This window comes from Psammomys obesus, unplaced genomic scaffold, assembly GCF_907164565.1.
Source record: "Psammomys obesus unplaced genomic scaffold, mPsaObe1.curated_primary_1811, whole genome shotgun sequence".
Classification (NCBI taxonomy): Eukaryota; Metazoa; Chordata; class Mammalia; order Rodentia; family Muridae; genus Psammomys; species Psammomys obesus.
Window position 1 is genome coordinate 3,430,060 of NW_026591643.1, and position 20,795 is coordinate 3,450,854.

A 20,795-nucleotide genomic window follows, 5' to 3' on the forward strand; every position below is an offset into this window, starting at 1 on the left:
TTTGTGTGTGTGTGTGTGTGTGTGTGTGTGTGTGTGTGTGTGTGTGTATACACATATATATATATTGACGCGGTTGTGCAGCCAGTCACCAGGACTTTGCAGAATCAAAACAAATACCCATTAACCAATGTTCTTACAGTTCTTTTTGCCCTACTTAGTCCCTGGCAAACTCAGGTAGGTCTACCATGTTCTGTGAAGTTTGGTTACCGTAAGCGTAGTGACAAGCCCATTCTGTAGTTAGTTATCTTGACATATCTAGATAGCTAAAGGACTTCAATAGTTCAAAAGGCTGTAAGTCTTTCAATTGCCAAGGGTGGGCACTCGGGGAGGCAGAGGCAGGAGGATCTCTCAGAGTTTGAGGCCAGCCTGGTCTACAAAGTTGAGGCCAGGACAGCCAGGGCTACACAAAGAAACCCTGTCTCAAAAAAATCAAAAAATAAATAAATAGTCTTTTAATCTTTAAAAATTCATTTTTTTGGAGGCTGGAGAGAGGGCTCAGGTTAGGAGCACTGGCTCTTCTTCCAGAGGTCCTGAGTTCAATTCCCAGCAACCACATGGTGGCTCATTACCATCTATAATGAGATCTGATGCCCTCTTCTGGCATTTAAGTCCACATGCAGGCAGAATACTGTATAAATAATGAATAAATCTTTTTTTTTTTTAAAGTGGTTTAAAAATTCAGTTTCTTTGTATTCTCTGACTTTATAAACTTTTTTTTTTTTTTTACATCTTACAGGGACACCTTCTACTTTTAGAAAATAATAGAAACTCCATTTTGAGCTTGTTGTTTTTACTGACATATCTTGGGGTGTTTCCAGTACCTGCAGCTTGTCCTTGTCCTCTCTAATGGTTGAATATTATTGTTGAAGACCATCATTTACTTTACTTAACCTGTTCCTTGTTTTTGGATACTAAATCATTTTTAGTTGTTCTGCTATCTTTTTGTTGGTACTATTTTTATTGCATTTTTGCCTACACTGTTATTCTTTGTTTTAACTACAGTCCTTCCTGGCTGTCTTTGAACTTTTTATGTAGACCAGGCTGGCCTTGAACCCACAGAGTTCTGCCAGCCTTTGCCTCCCAGGTGCTGGGATTAAAGGTCTGTGCCAGCATGCCTGGCTTCATTATCCTTCTTCTATGTGTGAATGTACCATCTAAGATAAATTCTTGAAAGTGAAATTGCTGGGTCAAAGAGAATATTTTAAAATTTGATATTACAAGACAGGTGTTCACCACCAAAAGAATTGCACAGTCCTTCTGTGTGATCAAAAGGATTGGTATGAATCCAGTCTAGCCCATCTCAGGTTATAAAGTTTGAAAAACCAAATACCCAAGAATAGCCAGGAAAAAAAAAAAAAAAAAACAAATGAGGCGAGTTGGCTTTACCAGATATTAAAATAGTTTATAAAACTAGAGAAATTAAAATAGTTCTAATACATGATTAGACAGACTAAGTAAATAAAGTATTTGATAACACTAATCCAGAGGGGGTGGACCAACAACGCTTCATCATAGTTAAATTTTGTATTTATTTTTTCACTAGTGAAGTGAGACAGTTTAACTTCCAGAAGACATTTGGCAGAATCTGAGAAGATTGTGAGTGTTAGAGTGGAAAGGAGAAGCTAGTTGCTAGGTGACTGGAGCCACTAGATGGATGTAAACTACCTAGAAGCAATAAGCAGCCCCTGATAGCAGAATTTTCCAGTCCAAAATGTCAGCTGAGCAAAAACTGAGAAAGTATGGTTTAAAGCCATCTCTGTATCTTTTTCTTTATCTGGTTTAACCAATGAGGTCTTTTTGTCATTGTGTTGTGAAGCCTGGGACAGAATCCAGGGCCCCATGCATGGTAGGTTAGCGCTTTTTCAGTCCCTCAGCCCCAGCAGAGCTGTTTTGATTGATCTCCGAGAACCTGGGTATTTATTTGAGAAGTTTTATACTTTATCATATGTCACAAGTATTTTGGGGATTTTCTTATAGCACTTGCTTTTGACTATGGTACTTATTGAACACGAATAAATATGCTTTTACAAAGTCAAAATTATTCTGTTCTTTGAAGCTGTTTTGTTTTTGGGATATGCCTGTAAGACAACACTAAACTAACTTTTATTTAAGGTGGTATTCTAATATCTTATAGTCTTACATTGTCTTTTTAATTTTAATTTTATGTACATTTGTGTTTCCCTTTATGTATGTCTGTGTGAGGGTGTCAGATTCCCTGGAGTTACAGATAGTTGTGAGTTGCCACATTGGCGCTGGGAATTGACTACATGTCCTCTGGAAGAGCAGTCCTTGCTCATAACCTCTGAGGCATCTCCTAAATGCTGTCTTACACTGCCTTATTTACTTACTTTGTGATGCTGGGGATGAAACTCAAGGAGTCACATGCTTTAGACAAGTTCTACTGAGCTAACCCTCCGCCCTTATTTCTATACTTTTAATAAACATTTCATCTTTCCTTTTCTTTTTTTGAAACAGGGTTTCTCTGTATAGCCTTGGCTGTCCTGGACTCAATTTGTAGACCAGGCTGGCCTCAAACTCACAGCGATCTGCCTGCCTCTGCCTTCTTGAGTGCTGGGATTACAGGCGTGTGCCACCGCGGCCGACTATTTCATATTTTATGACAAGCATATGTAGTATACTCATCTTTTCTCACCCACCTGAGGTTTATTTTGGCTCAGGAAGTAGGTTAGGAAGCCACTTTGTTTTGTTTCAGATGGCTTTCTCAGTCAGGCAAACTGACCTATCATGCGTTCTTTCTTCCTCCTAGTGCACTTTTACCACGAGGAAGCACTTGCATGCACGGGGTCTGTTTCTAGGCTCTATCCTCTGTTACCTAGTCTGTCTATCCAGGTATTAGACTCAAATATAAATTACTCTTTTAAAATCTGGAAAAGCCAATTCTTCTCATTTGGATTATGTCTTAGAATCTTTCTGGCTGTTCAACTTTAGAACTTGAGATTTGCTAGTATATATATTTTTAAAGAAGTCATTATTATTTTTTTAATGGTTAAAAATTTTATCACATTTACAGTAATTTTGAGAGATTCTTAGTAAATTAAAGTTTGAGTTGTGTCTGCATCTGCACATTCTAGTTACTTGCTAATGACATTAATAAGAATGCCCTTGCTGCTTGCATTCTGACCCTAATGTTCTGCAGTTAGAGGACCTTCTTAGTGGGACAGGGCTGGCTGCCTTTGCCCTTCCTGCTGCCGATGCCCCGGACTCCGATGACAAAGCATGCTCTTTATTCTACTAGGATCCAGTCCAGCTGTGTTCCAGGCAAAGGGACAAGCCTTGTAAATCGAGAGTTTGCAGACATTTTCTTGTGAATACTTAACATTAAACAGCTCTTTATTTGTGTTTTTTCTTATTTTTTTATTTTGTGTGTGCATCATGAGTGGTTGGTGCCCGTGGGGGTTATAAAAGGATGTTGGGGTCCCTGGAGCTAGAGTAATGGCTGGTAATGAACTGCCTGATGGGTGCTCAGTATTGAACTATGATCCTCTGTAAGAGCACTGAAGTTCTCTTAACCTCTGAGCCATCCCTCTAGCCTCTAAACAGCTCTTTAGTAGTGTGTGTGTTTGTGTTTATGTGTGTGTGTCTGTCTGTCTGTATGTATGTATTTGATACAGGGTCTCACAGTGTAGTCCTGGCTGGCCTGGAACTCAATATGTAGGCTGGCCTCAAACGCACAAAAGATTTCTCCTGTGGTGTGCACTACCACAGCTAGCTTCTTTTGTGAGTGTGAGGTATGGAATTCAGATCTTCAAGCTTGTGTGTTCTGTCTTATTAACAGAGGAACAGATGGGCTCTTTCTTCCTTTTGACATGGGAGCCTGGAAATTCTTTGTATGTTTTCTAACCTGGCTACCAGGTCTTTGTCCTCATTTAGAGGATTCATGCCTCTATCAGTACCCAGATTTTATTATTTAAATTCTCAGTTGTTGGGATTTCTCTCTCCCTCTCTCTTCCTTTCTTTCCCTCTCCTGCCCTCTCTTTTCCCCATCTTTCCTCCAGGGTCCTCTTTCTCTTTCTCTGTCTTTCTTTCAGGTAAAGTCTCTAATCCAGGTTGACCTGGAACTTAATTGTATATCCCAGGCTGACCTTGAATTTTTGGTAATTCTTTGCCTTCACTTTCCAAGATCAAGGATTCCAAGTGTGTATAGCCATACCCAGCTTGGGATTTCTATTGTCACATGTCTAACCTCACCGTTTGTTTTTTGTTTTCCCTTGTGGCACTAAGTTTCAAACACCCAGGACCTCTTACATACTAATGCATGTCCTGTACTATTGACCTATGCCCCAGCCTTCTAATTTAGCCTCTAAAAACATCTGTTTGTTTTTTGTTTTTGAGGTGGTGGTCTCACTGCGTAGCTCTGGCTACCTTGGAACTTGCTATGTAGACCAGGCTGGCCTCAAATTTACGGAGACCTACCTTCCTCTGCCCCTGCCTCTCCAGTCCTGCTACTAAAGGCAGGCACTACTATGTTTGACAACCTTTGGTGGTTCACTCTTTTACCTGGGAACACTTCGCTTGACTAAAGTAAATGCCGTGTAAAAAGGGGAAAAAAAGCTTGTGTATTGGACTGAGATAGACAATGCTGTCATCATATGCGGTTGATACAGTTTTCTGCATTGCTTGGCAAAACTGGACTTGAGTGTATGCTTCTTTATCCAGTGTTGCCTAATAAACTACCCCCTAATTCTTTGGATGAAAGTGACTTGTTACTCACAATTCTTTGGGTTGCTTGGATTTTTCTACCTCACATACAGTGTACTGAGGTGCTTGCCACATGGTTGCCTTCTGTCATTTAGCCATGTATTCACTTCTTTGCAGCAGAGTATCTGGCTTCTAAGAGATGGTAGAAGCCATTGTCATAGTTTCTGTTTTTGTGATAAAATACCATTGACCAAAGTCAACTTCAGGAAGAAAAAGAGTTTATTTCAGCTTATAGCTCCGCAGCACAGTCCACTGCAGAGTGGGGTCAGGCAGGAACTCAGGGCAGAAAGTGGAGCAGAAACCACGGAGGAGTGCTGTGAACTGGCTTGCTCTTCATAGCTTGCTCAGCCCGCTTTCTTAGACCAGGACCACCTGCCCAGAGGTTGTATTACCCACAGGCACATCTGGAAAGAACACTTTCTCAGTTGAGGTTTCCTTTTCCCAAATGACTGTAGCTGTCACTCATCTACTGTTATGTCTAAGAATTGGATGGCATTTCTAGTCATAGTCTGTTTTTTTTTTTTTTTTTTTTTTTTCTTCAACAAAAGCTAGAAGATTAAGTTAGAATCCAGGGAAGAGAAAATATGGGAGCCCCTAAAAAATCTTCACTTATTTAAACATTTTTTAAATTTTAATTTGTGTGTATATCTGTGTTTCTGTGTGTCTGTGTATGCCTATAGAGGCCAGAAGGAAGAATAGGGTCCTAAGCCTGGAGTTACATGCATTCATAAGCTGCTGACGTGGGTTCAGGGATACAAATTCTAGTTCTCTGCTAGAACAGCACTCTTAACTACTGAGCCAACTCACCAAACCCCTCAATTGCCTTTAAAAGGCATTTTGTCACTCTAATGAGGCCAGAAACCAATGCATAATGGAACAATTTCACTGGTATGTGTGTGTTCTAGGGAAACTCTCATGTGTACTGGAAGATAAGTTTGGCAATGTTATAGCTCCACTATTTTATTTTATTTTATTTTATTTTATTTTATTTTGTTTTATTTTATTTTATTTTAATTTTAATTTAATTTTATTTTTTAGCTCCACTATTCTTAAGTAATAGAATGGATAACTTATAATATTTTCATGTGTGGAATTTCATGTACTGATGAAAAATAAGTACAGTTACTTGAATCAATATGAATAGCTCTCTAAACAGAATCACATACTTTGTGAATCTATTATATAGAGTTCAAAATTAGGCAAAAAAAAAACCAAACAAACCCTAAAGAGTGTATTGTTTATTCCTTGGTTAGACAGGATTTTTCTGTAAAAAGGCCAGCTAGTAAATATTTGGTTTTGTGAGCCAAGAGGCAACATCAGAGATAGAAGTACTTACATAATAAGACATAAAAATTATTCTCCATAATATTTTTGTTGTGGATATTAAAAATAATTGGGCACAAATTTTATAGTACAGTATCTCATGAGAAGTTTTGAGGGGTCACCAAAGTGATACAGCTTTCTAGGATGTTATAACAAAGTACTACAAGCTGGGGTCTAGGATTAGTGTTTTCTGGCATTAAATTGGTTGCAAATAAATGTTCATCTGTAAAGGTCAAATCCTTGGGTCTAGCCCTCCTCCTTCACATACAGGTAATGATTTGGACTTGACTTGAGGGCTATAATTGGCTGAACCTTGGTCAGACATAGATACATAGCTATTATAAGTGATTAAAAAGAATTAATGATAATATTTAAAATATCTTTTACTTTGTAGGGTAGAAGAAGGAAACAGGTAAAATTGGAAGTTTTATTTTGAATCATAATTTCAGAGATTCTCAGTCCATCATGGGGCTCAGGGGACAGCAGGGCTTCATGGTGGATGATGTAGAGAATGGGCAGGAAGCAGGGGCCAGCTATAACCTTCAAGGGACTGCCTCTAGTGACCTTCCTCCAGACAGTCCTCTCCTACAGGAGCACACCAAAAAGCTCCCCAATTGGGAACAAGTGTTAAAAACGTTAAGACTTGAGATCAGGGATGGAGATCCCTCCAGATCTTTTATTGTAGAGGTTTATTTTAATGATTCTGGGTTTCTTGTTATTCCATATAAAGTTGAGAACTTTTCTTTCAAGGTCTGTAAATAATTGTGTTGGTGACTTGATGGGAAATGCATTGAATCTGTAGATTGCTTTTGGTAAGATGACCATTTTTACTATGTTAATCCTGCCAAGCCATGAGCATGGGAGATCTTTCCATCTTCTGATATCTTCTATTTCTTTCTTCAGAGACTTGAAGTTTTATTCATACAAGTCTTTGACTTGCTTGCTTAGAGTTGTTTGCTTAGAGTTACACCAAGGTACTTTATGTCCTTTGTGGCTATTGTGAAGGGTGTTTTTTTTTTTTTCCCTAATTTCTTTCTCAACCCATTTGTCTTCTGTATACAGGAGGGCTACTGATTTTTTTTTTTTTTTTTTTTTTAGTTAATTTTGTATCCTGCCACGTTGCTGAAGTTGTTTATCAGCTGTAGGAGTTCCCTGGTAGAATTTTTGGGGTCAATCATGTATACTCTCATATCATCTGCAAATAGTGATACTTTGACTTCTTCCTTTCCAAATTGAATCCCCTTGATCTCCTTTATTTGTCTTATTGCTCTAGCAAGGACTTCAAGAACTATGTTGAAGAGATATGCAGAGAGTGGGCAGCCTTGCCTTGTCCCTGATTTCAGTGTGATTGATTTACATTTCTCTCCATTTAATTTGATGCTGGCTATAGGCTTGCTGTATATTGCCTTCACTAGGTTTAGGTAAGTGCCTTGTATCCCTGGGCTCTCCAGGACTTTAAACATGAATGGGTGTGGGATTTTGTCAAATGCTTTTTCAGCATCTAAGAAGATGATCATGTGTTTTTTCTCCTTCAGTTTGTTTATATGGTGGATTACATTGATGGATTTCCGTATATTGAACCACCCCTGCATACGTGGGCTGAAGCCTACTTGGTCCTAGTGGATGATATCTTTGATGTGTTCTTGGGTTTGGTTTGTGAGTATTTTGTTGATTATTTTTGCATCAATGTTCATAAGGGAGATTGGCCTGAAATTCTCTTTCTTTGTTGGGTCTTCGTGAGTTTTAGGTACCAAGGTGACTGCGGTTTCATAGAATGAGTTTAGTAATGTTCCTTCTGTTTCTATTTTATGGAATAGTTTGAAGAGTATTAGTGTTAGCTCTTCTTTGAAGTTCTGGTAGAATTCTGCACTGAAATCATCTGGCCCTGGGCTTTTTTTTAATTTTTTTATTTTTTGATGGGAGACTTTTAATGACAGTTTCTATTTCCTTAGGGGATATAGGACTATTTAGTTCATTTACCTGGTCTTGATTCTGCTTTGGTAAGTGGAATTGATCCAGAAAATTGTCCATTTCATTCAGATTTTCAAATTTTGTGTGTTTTGAAGTAAGACCTAATGATTGTTTGGATTTCCTCAGTATCTGTTGTTATGTCCCCCTTTTCATTTCTGATTTTGTTGATTTGGATAGTGCCTCTTCGCCTTTTAGTTAGTTTGGCTAAGGGTTTGTCTATATTGTTAATCTTCTCAAAGAACCAGCTCTTGGTTTCATTGATTCTTTTAATTGTTCAAGCTGTACTATAGAGTAACAGTTATAAAAACTGCATGGTACTGGCATAGAAACAGAATGGTGGATCAATGGAATCAAATAGAACCAGAAATAAAGCCACACATTTATGGACACCTGATCTTTGACAAAGATGCCAAAACCATACAATGGAAAAAAGATAGCATCTTCAACAAATGGTGCTGGTCTAACTGGATAGCTATATGTAGAAAAATGCAAATAGATCCATACTTACCACCCTGCACAAAACTAAAGTCCACGTGGATCAAGGACCTCAACATAAAACTAGACACCCTAAATCTGTTAGAAAAAAAAGTGGGGAATAGCCTTGAGCTCATTGACACAGGAGACAACTTCCTGAACAGAACACCACCAGAACAGGCTCTAAGATCTACAATCAATAAATGGGACCTCATGAAACTGAAAAGCTTCTGTAAAGCAAAGGACACTGTCATCAGAACAGAACAACAGCCTACGGATTGGGAAAGGATATTCACAAATCCTGTATCTGACAGAGGGCTAATATCCAGAATATATAAAGACCTCAAGAAGTTAAACAGCAACAAATCAAGTAATCCAATTAAAAAACAGAGAATTCGGGGGCTGGAGAAATGGTTCAGTGGTTAAAGGTACTGTCTGCTCTTCCAAAGGACCCGGGTTCAATTCTCAGCACCCACATAGCCACTCACAACGCACATGAAATAAAATTAAAAAAAACAAAAACAAAAAACAGAGAATTTTCAATAGAGGAATATTGAATGGCAGAGAAACACTTAAAGAAATGCTTGACATCCTTAGTCATCAGGGAAATGCAAATCAAAATGACTCTGACATTTCACCTTACACCCATCAGAATGGCTAAGATCAAGAATTCAAGTGACAATATATGCTGGAGAGGATGTGGAGAAAGGGGAACCCTCCTCCATTGCTGGTAGGAATGTAAACTTGTACAACCACTTTGGAAATCAAAGTGCTTTGTAAATCAAATTTGGTGCTTTCTCAGACAATTAGGAATAGTGCTACCTTAAGATCCAGCTATACAACTCCTGGACATATATCCAAAAGATGCTCAAGTACACAACAAGGACATTTGCTCAATCATGTTCGTAGCAGCTTTATTTGTAATAGCCAGAATCTGGAAACAACCTAGATATCCCTCAGTTGATGAATGGTTACAGAAATTGTGGTCCATTTGTACAATGGAATACTACTCAGCAATGAAAAACAAGGAAATCATGACATTTGCAGGCAAATAGTGGTACCTAGAAAAGATCATCCTGAGTGAGGTAACCCAGAAGCAGAAAGACACACATAGTATATACTCACTTATAAGTGGATATTAGACATATAATATAGGATAATCATACTAAAATCTGTGCACCTAAAGGAGCTAAGCAAGGATGACGACCCTGGGTAAGATGCTCAATCTTCATTCAGAAAGGCAAATGGGGTGGACATTGGAAGAAGGTAAAAATAAGGAACAAGACAGGAGCCTACCACAGAGGGCCCCTGGAAGACTACCCAGCAGGGTATTAAAGCAAATGCTGAGACTCATAACTAAGCTTTGGGCAGAGTGCAGGGAATCTTATGAAAGAAGGGGGAGATAGAAAGATCTGGAAGGGTCTGGAGCTCCACAAGAAGAACAGAACCAAAAAAATCTGGGCAAAGGGGTCTTTTCTGAGACTGATACTCCAATCAAGGACTGTCCATTCATGGAGATAACCTGGACCCCTTGCACAGAGGTAGTCCGTGTCAGCTCAGTCTCCAAATGGGCTCCCTAATAAAGGGAGCAAGGGCTGTTTCTGACATGAACTCAGTGGCTGGCTCTTTGATGGAGCAGCCTGACCAGGCCACACAGGAAGACTATGAAAGACAGTCTTGATGACACCTCATAGGCTATGGTCAGATGAAAGGGGAGGAGGTCCTTCACTATCAGTGGACTGGGGACGGGGCATGGGAGGAGATGAGGGAAGGAAGGAGGGTGGGATTGGAAGGGGATGAGGGTGGGGGCTACAGCTGGGATACAAAGTGAATAAATTGTAATAAATAAATACATTAATAATATGTAAATAAATATAAAGATATTAAAAAACATTAAGACTATGGAGGATGTCTTGTTTTCAAACCATAACAGAGAAAAGTGGACTGGTGGCTTCTGTTTCTTGCTTGGATAGTAAGAACACCAGTGTTTATTTTTTTTAGGTTTTATATGCTCATTTTATATATGTTTTTTGTATCTTTATATATTTTACTAAAAATCACTTTTCTTTCTCTTTTCCACTTTTCTACTTTGGTTTCATCCAAGTGATTTATGATGATTTGAGTGACAATATTCCTCAGAAGCTCAGCTTTTGTCTCCTTGTTCCCCAGGAGGTAGTACTCTTTGAGTAGGTTTAGGCTATGTAGAATTGTTGAAGGAAGTATGAGGCCTCAGAACCAAGCTGTCATCCCCAGTTTGGGCTCTCTGCTTCCTGCTTGTAGTTAAGATGTGAGTTCCCAGGTTGCAGCTACCAGGCCTACCTGCTGTCACTCTTCCCTGCTGTGATGGCAATGGAGTCTGTCTTTCCCTCTGGCACCAGGGACCAAATAGACCCTTCCTCTTTTATAAGTTGCTTTGGTCATGGTATTTTATCACAGCAATAGAAAAGTAACTAAGACATGATTCCTTATTTCAAAACCACCTCTGCCTGCACCTACAATGTCTTACTTCAGTGTGATCTGCCAGGACCACAGGAGCCTTCTGCTCCATTGGTAGCAAAATCATCTCTCTTGTTACCACTTTTCTTGTTGTCACCTAATAGCAGATTAAATAGAAGATCTGAGGTTAAGATGGAAGGTGTCTTAGTTTGGGTTTCTATTGCTGTAAAGAGACACCATGACCCTGGCAACTCTTATAAAGGAAAACATTTCATTGGGGTTGGCTTAGAGTTTCAGAGGCTTAGTCTGTTGTCATCATGGTGGTATACATGACATCATTTATGCAGACATGGTGCTGGAGAAGGAGCTGAGAGGTCTATATCTGGATTGGCAGGAAAAGAATGGGGCAAATTAGGCCTGGCTTTAGCTTCTGCCTCCAGAGTGACACACTTCCTTCAACAATGTCACACCTACTCCAACAAGACCATACCTCCCAATAGTGCCAGTCCCTATGAACCTACGGCCATTTCCATTGAAACTACTACAGAAGGTATGGAGAATGAAAGGGCAGCTAGGGATGTCAGGATATTTGAATCAGGGCCATTTCTAGTCTGCCTGTTCTCACTCCCTTTAGGCTTGATCAGCAGCGCCACTGAGATGTAATTCTTGTAGCAATCAGTCAGTGGCTCTGCATTCTGCCTGCAAAATACCATCACCACCTTTTTTTTTTTTTTTTCCCCTAGAGAGGGTTTCTCTGTGTAGCCTTGGCTGTTCCTAGAACTCACTCTGTAGACCAGGCTGGCCTGAAACTCAGAGATCCACCTGCCTCTGCCTCCCAAGTGCTGGGATTAAAGACGTGTGCCATCAATGCCCAGCAATCTAAAACCAGAAGGACCCTCCTACCTCTGAGCTGTCAGCTCCCAACCCTCCCACTCATGATCTAGGCACTCACTGATCTTGAGTTTCTACAGGTTTGACTGTTCTGTCCATACCATGTAATTGAGTTTTAATAATGTGATCTGTGTGATTGCTTTCTTTTTCTTACTGTTTGTTCATACTGTAGTATGTCTTACTACAGTATTATATCTATATTATATATACCATATCATAGTATACCTTACTACAGTATTTCATTACTGAACAGTAGTCAATACTGAACAGTACTTTGGGGGTAAACTACTTACATTATCCATGCATTAGTTGATCCATATTTGGCATTTTCCCACTCTACCTACTTTTTTAAAAATTTATTTATTATGTATACATGGTTCTACCTGCACGTCAGAAGAGGTTGTGAGTCACCATGTTGGTGCTGGGAATTGAACTCAGGACCTCTGGAAGAACAGCCAGTGCTCTTAACCTCTGAGCCATCTCTCCAGCCCCTCTACCTACTTTTTTAGAGAATTTTTTTGAGAATGTTTTGTTTTGTTTTAAGATTTATTATTTATTATGCATACAATGTTTTGTTTGCATGTACACCTGCAAGCCAGAAGAGGGCACAAGATTTCATTATAGGTGGATATGAGCCACCATGTGGTTGCTGGGAATTGAACTCATGGCTTCTGGAAGAACAGCCAGTGCTCTTAACCTCTGAGCCAGCTCTCCAGCCCTCCAGCAGCAAGTGTTATATATTTATTCTAGAAAACTTAAAAGTACTATGGAATGTAAAGGATAATAACAATTTATGTGTAAGTCTGCCACTTTCAAACAAGCCTTGTTGGCTGGCATGGTGGTTCGTGCCTGTAATCCCAACCCTTGGCTGGTAGGAGCCGGAGGACTAGGGAATCAAGGCCAACCTGTTCTGCATGAGACTGTATCCAAACAACAACAAATCCAAAAATCTCAGGGCTGGGAGTGAGTCTGGATAAAAACGCTTGTTGTGTAAGCCTGAGGCCTTGAGCTGAAATCCCAGCTGCCCTGTAGGGAAAGCTGGATATGGGCACGCTAGGCTGTAGCCCTGACTGTCACGGGAGGGAAGAGGAGCTGTAGGCTAGGTTCTAGCCCAGCCCCAGGTTGGCTAGAGACCTTTGTCTCAGGAGATTAGAGAGGAGTGCTTAGAGAAGGGTAGGCACAGTGCTCCTCTGGTCTCTGTTCATCCGCTTAGGCATGTGCATTCTCGCACACGTGCATCCTAAGCCCCACACACAGCCTTGTTAACACGGTTTCTATTGAAAAAAATTGCGCGTCTTCTTAAGATTTACTTTGTATTTGAGCAGATTCTCTCTGCCAGATCTCAGTAAGATTGGACAACCGCAGTTCATTAATAACCTATCAGTCATGCGCAGTGGTAATGAAGTGGGTTGTTAGCTGTCAGATGGGGTACAGAGGACATCATGAAAACGTGTATGAGCTGGTATAAATATAACAGTGAGGTTTCTAACATGCTCACCTCTGCTCTGTTTAGGAAGCTAGCAGGATGCACAGTTTTTATCACAGGGGCGAGCCGAGGCATTGGCAAAGCTATTGCATTGAAAGCAGCGAAGGATGGAGCAAACATTGTTATTGCTGCGAAGACTACACAGACACACCCGAGACTTCTGGGCACAATCTACACTGCTGCTCAAGAAAGTGAGTGTGCGGCTGCTGCTTCTTAGGCCGTCTTTAAAGTGGCTTCCATACAGAACTAGCTGTAGAGTTTGCTGTAAGCTCTTTGAAATTGCATTTAGGGCCAGCGACATGGCTCAGCAGGTAAAGAAAGGTGCTTGCTACCAAGCCTGACACCCTAAGCCAGGTCTCCAAACCTACACCGTGGAAAGAGCTGGTGTTTGCAAGTTGTCCTCCGACCTGGACACACTTATTGTACATGTGCACACACAGTAAAATAAACTAAATAAATGGTGTGCACATCTTTAACCCCAGCACTCAGGAGGCAGGGGCAGGTGGGTCTCTGTGAGTCCCAGGCCAGCCTGGTCTACAGAGTGAGAACCAGACCAGCCACGGCTACATATACCCTGTCTCAAAAAATAAGAAGAAAATTGTACATTTAAAGAAGTATTTATGTTGTTACCGTAGAGGGGGAGTTCTGACCAATCTTTCACCTCTAGCTCTTTTGAGGATTATGAGAAAGTCTAACTAAATCATGGCTCCAGGGCTGGAGTATGAAGGCCCTGGGTTCCATTCCCAGCACTGAAAAAAATAATTTCTTAAGACAGTTATTTTTGGGTGGGAGGTGGAGTAGAACGGAAGTGAAGAGGTGACATTTGAGGGCAAGGTGGAGTGAACATTTGAATTGTTTTTAGATGCATTTAGTTGTGTGCAGTGCCGTTTAGCCTGTGTGTCTGCATGTGCGCTGTGTTCGTGCTTGGCACCCGCAGAGCCCTAGCTGGTCTGAAGCTGATATTTAGTCTATCTGTTAGGGTTGTGATTCCTTGTAATTTATATCGACTTCTCTGGAAATGGGAACCTTTTTATTTATGTTTTAACGATCGTTGTATCAGAATGAAGGTATAATTCTAAATACTTAGTGCTCTGTTTCCTTCTCTGTAGTTGAAGCAGCTGGAGGAAAGGCCTTGCCATGTGTTGTTGATGTGAGAGATGAACAGCAAATCAACAGTGCAGTGGAAAAAGCTGTCAAGAAATTCGGAGGTAGTCCCTTTATTCTGAAATAATTATTAAACATTGGTAAAAATATAGATGTAAGGAGCTCCAGTGGATGCCTGAAACCATGGATTGTCTGTGCTGTTTTTTTGTTTGTTTTATTAATTACACTTTATTCATTTTGTATCCCCCCCATAAGCCCCTCCCTTCTCCCCTCCCGATCCCACCCTCCCTCCCCTTTCTGCATGCATGCCACTCCCCAAGTCCACTGATAGGGGAGGTTCTCCTCTCCTTTCTGGTCTTAGTCTATCAGTTCTCATCAAAAGTGGCTGCATTGTCCTCTACTGTGGCCTGGTAAGGCTGCTCCCCCCTCAGGGGGAGGTGATCAAAGAGCAGGCCAATCAGATTATGTCAGAGGCAGTCCCTCTTCCCATTACTATGTAACCCACTTGGACACTGAACTGTCTGTGCTGTTTTTACCCTGTACCTGCATACCTCTGATAAATGGTACATAGACCAGACCCTTTTAGAGATAACAACACCAGGGAAATGGAGCAGTGAGAACGGTGTCGTACAGTGAAAGTTGTGTGACTGGAGTCTCTTCCTTTCTGCTGTAACCTGCAGTTTAGGGAACACTGAGGCAAACTGGTATATAGCCTGAGTTTCCTGTAACTTTTTCACAAGTCACAAACAGTTGTTCTCACCTTAGATGTAATTATCACCCTCTGCATACAGTTTTTTCACCGAAGTAGAGAACTTTTACCTTCTCACTGCAATTTTCATTTAATGCATATAACTGAAAACAAGATATATTTCATATACGTAGAAACTGGACAGAGTATGCAGAAATTGGGATTATTTTAGATTTGTGTGTGTGTGTGTGTGTGTGTGTGTGTGTATGTGAGTGTGTATTTCTGTGTGTGTCTGAGTCACTAAAGTCTTGTTTGGGATTTGAAACTCAAGGTCATTCTCTTTCCCAAGTTTCCAAGACGAGAAAGGAGCCCTTCCCTTTAAGAAAGGAGTTTTGTGGAGAGAGAGAGACTAGTATGCTTGGAAAGGTTGTGGGTCCTGGAGAGTATTAGAGGATTTGGCCCAAGGTTCCTGGAATCAGTGAGAGAAGGACTTAAGGATTGAAGCTACAGCTTGTAAGAACTAAGCCTCCTTGCAGTTTTCCAGAGAGCTCTGGTAACTGGCTCTATCTCCACTGTGCCAGTGAAAAATCAGAAGGTGCCATTTTGAAAGGGTGACTGGGTCTGGCATTTGTATAGGTCAGTTATATAGTCTTAAATGAGTATGTTATAGACCTATATGACTTTATATATGTATATATATATATGTATATGCGTGTATATTATGTATGCATGTATGTATTTATGAATCAGCTGAGGGATCAACCATAGAGAGGAAATGTTTTGTGTGTGAGAGAGATAAAGGAGAGAGGGAGAGAGATAAAGATAACAATTCTGACTTTCATTAAAGTGGAATGTTTCCTTTGGAAATAGGAATTGATATTTTGGTGAACAATGCCAGTGCTATTAGCTTGACCAATACATTGGATACTCCTACAAAGAGAGTGGACTTGATGATGAATGTGAACACCAGGGGCACCTATCTTACGTGAGTCACAAACAAGAGTGTGGGGATGTTGTGTTCTCAGAGAATGTACCTACATATAAACAGATGGGACCAAACAGTTTAAAATCTACTACTTATATTTACCTATCTAATTAAGCTAATGATATTAGTATTTGTTCTAGTTAGGGCCCTATTGCTGTGATGAAACACCATGACCAAAAGCAAGTTAGAGAGAGAAGCATTTATTTGGCTTACACTTCCACATGCTAGTCCATCATTGAAGGAAGTCAGTTCAGGAACTCAAACAGGACAAGAATGTGGAAGCCAGGAAGTGATGCAGAGGCCGTGGAGAGGTGCTGCTTGCTGGCTTGCTCAGTTGCTTTCTTCTAGAACCCAGACTACTAGCCCAGGGGTGGTACTACCCACAGCGTACTGGATTCTCCCTATCAATCACTAATTAAGAAAGTGCACCCCAGGTTTCCGTACGGCCTGATCCTGTGGAGGCATTTCCTTAACTCATCGTCCCTCCTCTCAGATGATGTTACCTTATGTTAAGTTGATACAAAACTGGCCAGTACAGTATAACTGTGGTGCTGGGAGTTTCAATGTTGATGTATGAGGCAGAGTTTGTTGTTATGAAAACTGGGATGTGGGATTTGTAATGTTGTTGGCCCTGCTTGTTAGCAGAGGCAAGGTTTGTCCAGTCAATCACAGGAAAACTGATATTTGCTATGTAAATGAGAGGAGCTCCTTCCTCTGAGTGCAAGGTTTGGTCTTATTGCTAGAATGGACTGAGGTGTTTTTTTGTTTGTTTTTGTTTTGTTTTTTCTAATGATTGAAGTACAGTTTCAGTTTTAATGAAAATCAGCTATAATATTGTTTGCCTGTCCTCCTTTTACCCTTGTGAAAGTGAAACAGTGTGGGCATGAAAAACAGTTTATACAAAAACTCTGTAGTGGTATTGATTGTATTGGTGTCTAAAGTTAAGAACATGCTAGAGTGATCAGGGGTGATGGCACAGGCCTTTAATCCTAGTACTTGGGAGGCTGAGACAGGTAGATCTCTGAGTTCAAGGCAGTCTGGTTTACAGAACAACCAGAGCCATGCAGAGAAACCTTATCTCAAGAAACTAAAAAGAAAAAAAAGTTGGAGTTGGTAACAGAGTTTTGTATTTAGAAATAATAACAACAACATTATAATAATGATGATAATAATAATGATGATGATGATGATAGTAAATTGACCTAAGAAGAATGGCTTAGTTCACAATCCTCTTTTTTTTAATTTCCGTGCTAGAGCTTGGACCTTATGCATTATGTCTTATGCATTGTAGGCAGATGCTTTACCACTGAACTATAGCCCCAACCTCAAGAATTTCTTCTGTTGTACTTTTGAGACAGGTCTCTGTATGCAGCTTAGGTTGGCTTGGAATTTGGCAATCCTCCTACCTCAGCCTTGTGAATGCTGGAATTAGTCATGCACTGCCACACTTGGTGCTCTTAGATGTCCTTGAGTGTGAAATAAACCTATAATTGAGCTACAATATGTTAATATGTTGTTTTGCCATATGATGTTATGACTTTAATACCTAAGATTGTGAAAATATTGGATATAGGTCTTGTGTAAAATAAAGAATGTGTTTTAACAAGCAGTTAAAAATAAAATTAGATTTGGGTGGTGGTGCGCACCTTTACCCCCAACACGTGGGAGGCAGAGGCAGGCGGGTCTCTGTGAGTTTGGGTCAGATTGGTTTACAGAGTGAGCTCCTGAACAGCTAGGGCAACACAGTTTTGAAAAAACAAACAATTAAGTAGCCCTCATGGGGGCACGTATGTATAATCTCAATACCCAGGAGGGAACTGCAGGAGAATTGCTCCGTGTTAGAGGCTAGACTGGGCTACATAGTGAATTTTAGGCCAACTTGACCTATGCAGTGAAACTCTGTCTCAAAAAGCAAAAAGATCTGGGGGTGGTGGCTCACGGCTCTAATCCCAGCACTTAGGGAGGCAGAAGCAGGTGGATCTCTGTGAGTTTGAGGCCAGCCTGGTCTACACAGTGAGTCCAGGACAGCCAAGGCTACACAGAGAAACCCTGTCTCAAAAACCAAAACAAACAAACAAAATAAACAAAACAAAAGCAAAAAGAAAAACAGTAATAAAAACCAAACCTCTAAATTATTTTACCAGTCCAAAGTTGGAAGAGACATGTGGCGCTACACGTGGCAGCGTTTTATCCCGTCTAGCATACACACTGTCTGAAGCATCTCGTTTGAGTCTGTGGTTCAGTCCTACATGGCAGTTGTTACCTTAGAGTGACAATTCTGAGAACTAGAAAGCTGAATGACCCAGTGACATACAGTGGGCAGAAGCAGGATTTAAACCTATGATTGTCTGATAAGTGTATTAACTGAGTCTGAAGATTCTGAGTGTGTGTTGAGGTGGGAGAATATGAGACAGTAATGGTTGAAAATACATCCTCAGTTGAGTGTAAAGCTAATATAGAAAAGGATTTAATTTTTTTCCACCAAGCAGATCGTGTGGTCAGGGCATGAAGCATGATCTCAAAGCATGAAAATCAGTTTCTTTCATTATCTTCATTCTAGAAAAAAAAACAAAAGTAGTCTACAAACAAGCTGTACCAAACAGATCATGGAGCAAATACAGTTGCTCCATGGAAGTACTTTAAAATGTAAGCTATTAGTCTGACTTCTGTTTTCTTCCATTTTCAGATCCAAAGCATGTATTCCTTTTTTAAAAAAGAGCAAGATAGCTCATATTCTCAATCTCAGCCCACCCCTGAACCTAAATCCACTGTGGTTCAAGCAGCACTGTGGTAAGTGTTAACTGAGAGCATAGGTTGTTTGACTAATTTGTTTTGAATTCATCAGTGTAGTTATTATATAATCACAATCAGGATGTGCTAATTAATATTGAATGTTCTGTTATGCCAGTGATCCAGAAAATAAATTCTTAATCATTTATCTGTAATGCAAAATTTTGAAGTTGCGCTTGATATAATTCACAGATCTTAGTGAATTTTGGCAAATATGTATACCTATGTAACTGTTACTCAAGTTATGATATGAATTTCCACCATCTTTCATGTCTCAGTAGGTGTGCTATTTGCATGTTCACTAATAAAGTTAGTTGAAAATAGCTATGAAATAACCTTACTTTTCAAAACAAAGGAATGATGTAAGACAAATGTAGGTAGCTAGAGCTATGTGCTCTACCTCCCTTAAAGTCGTAGCAGATGCTTAGCTCTTAGGCTAATTCACTCACATTTAGGAAGGCCCTGAGACTGAAAGTTGTGCTCTAGTTGATGAGGTTAAGTGAATTGGAAGCCTTTATTTTTTAAATTATATGTGTGTGTCTCTGTGTGGGTAAGTGCCTGTGAGTTCAGGTGCCCTCAATGGCCAGAGGTGTCAGATCCCCTGGAGCCGGAGTGACAGGCAGTTGTGTGCCTAGCAATCAAACTCAGGTTCTCGGTGAGAATGGTATGCACGTAACTGCTGAACCCTCTAGTGCCTGGTACTTTTATTTTGTGGTGCTGGAATTGAAATTCAGGTCTCACAAATGCTAAGCACTTATTCTACCACTGAGCCACACCATACCTGTGGTGTTGATTTGTGAGTGAAACTTCCTCTGTAAATAATCGAGCCCATTCTTTGCTTGTTTGTTTGCTTGCTTTGTTTTTGAGACAGGTTCTCACCATGTAGTTCTGGCTGTCCTGGAACTCACTATGTAGACCAGGCTAGCCTTAAACTCACAGAGATCCACCTGCCTCTGCCTCCCAAGTCCTGTGCCCAGAACACCCATTTTTTTAAACAGTTATGGGTGGAAGCATATGGCAGTATCCCAGCACATAGGAGACTGAGGCAGGAGCACTGGCAATTGAGTAGCACTAAGATACATAGTGAGGTACTATCTCGAAAAAGAAACAAGAAAAGAAAAAGAAAACATTAATATAATGAAATATTAGGATGGAAATAAGACACCTCTGATCAATTACTTTTTTAAAAACAATTGTTTTAAGACAGAACATTTAGGGTTAAAAGCATTATCTGCTCTTGCAGAAGACTCAAGTTTAGTTCCTAGCACTCACATCAGGCAGCTCACAACTGCCTGTAACACCAGCCCAGGGACATCTGAAGCTTTAGTATCCCCAGGCACTTAGTGGGGCACACATGTGTGCCCGCATGCGTATGCATGTGCTCACACACACACACACACACACACACACACACACACACACACACACAGATGTATTCATAACTAACCATAATAGCACCATAATAGCGTCCTTAAAACAAACAAACAAACAAACAAACAACTCCTAGCATATTTGCTCAGACGTTGTGAACTATAATCCCAGTGCTTGGGAGGCTGAGGCAGGAGAATCAGGAGTTCATAACCATTCTTTTCTACGTAGAGAATTATCATGTATATTCTGTATTGTGAAAATAATTGTCAAAACTATCAGGGAGAAAAGAGTGACAGAAAACCGGTTGTTTCTACTCAAAAATTAGTTTCTCAACTTTGTTTGTGGTTTCTTTCAGCTTATACCATTGCCAAATATGGCATGTCTATGTGTGTGCTTGGAATGGCAGAAGAATTTAGAGGTGAAGTTGCAGTCAATGCCTTATGGCCTAGAACAGGTTTGTACTTAGAAGAAACCGCTTAATTAGATCTGCATCCTTCTTCCACACCATGCGCAAACCCAGTGTCTCGATAACCTTAAGGGAGCACTCCCCAGTGAGC

The 20,795-nt window shown here is 40.3% G+C and overlaps 1 protein-coding gene across 1 annotated transcript in view; it reads left to right on the top strand.

The window, feature by feature from the left end:
- Positions 1-20,795, top strand: part of Hsdl2 (hydroxysteroid dehydrogenase like 2) — a 48,356-nt gene that overhangs the window by 632 nt on the left and 26,929 nt on the right. Inside the window, exons 2-6 of the mRNA XM_055611625.1 lie at positions 13,328-13,491; positions 14,410-14,508; positions 15,963-16,077; positions 18,764-18,867; positions 20,594-20,692. Coding sequence (XP_055467600.1) covers positions 13,328-13,491; positions 14,410-14,508; positions 15,963-16,077; positions 18,764-18,867; positions 20,594-20,692 — 581 coding nt within the window. The remainder of the gene's footprint in view (positions 1-13,327; positions 13,492-14,409; positions 14,509-15,962; positions 16,078-18,763; positions 18,868-20,593; positions 20,693-20,795) is intronic.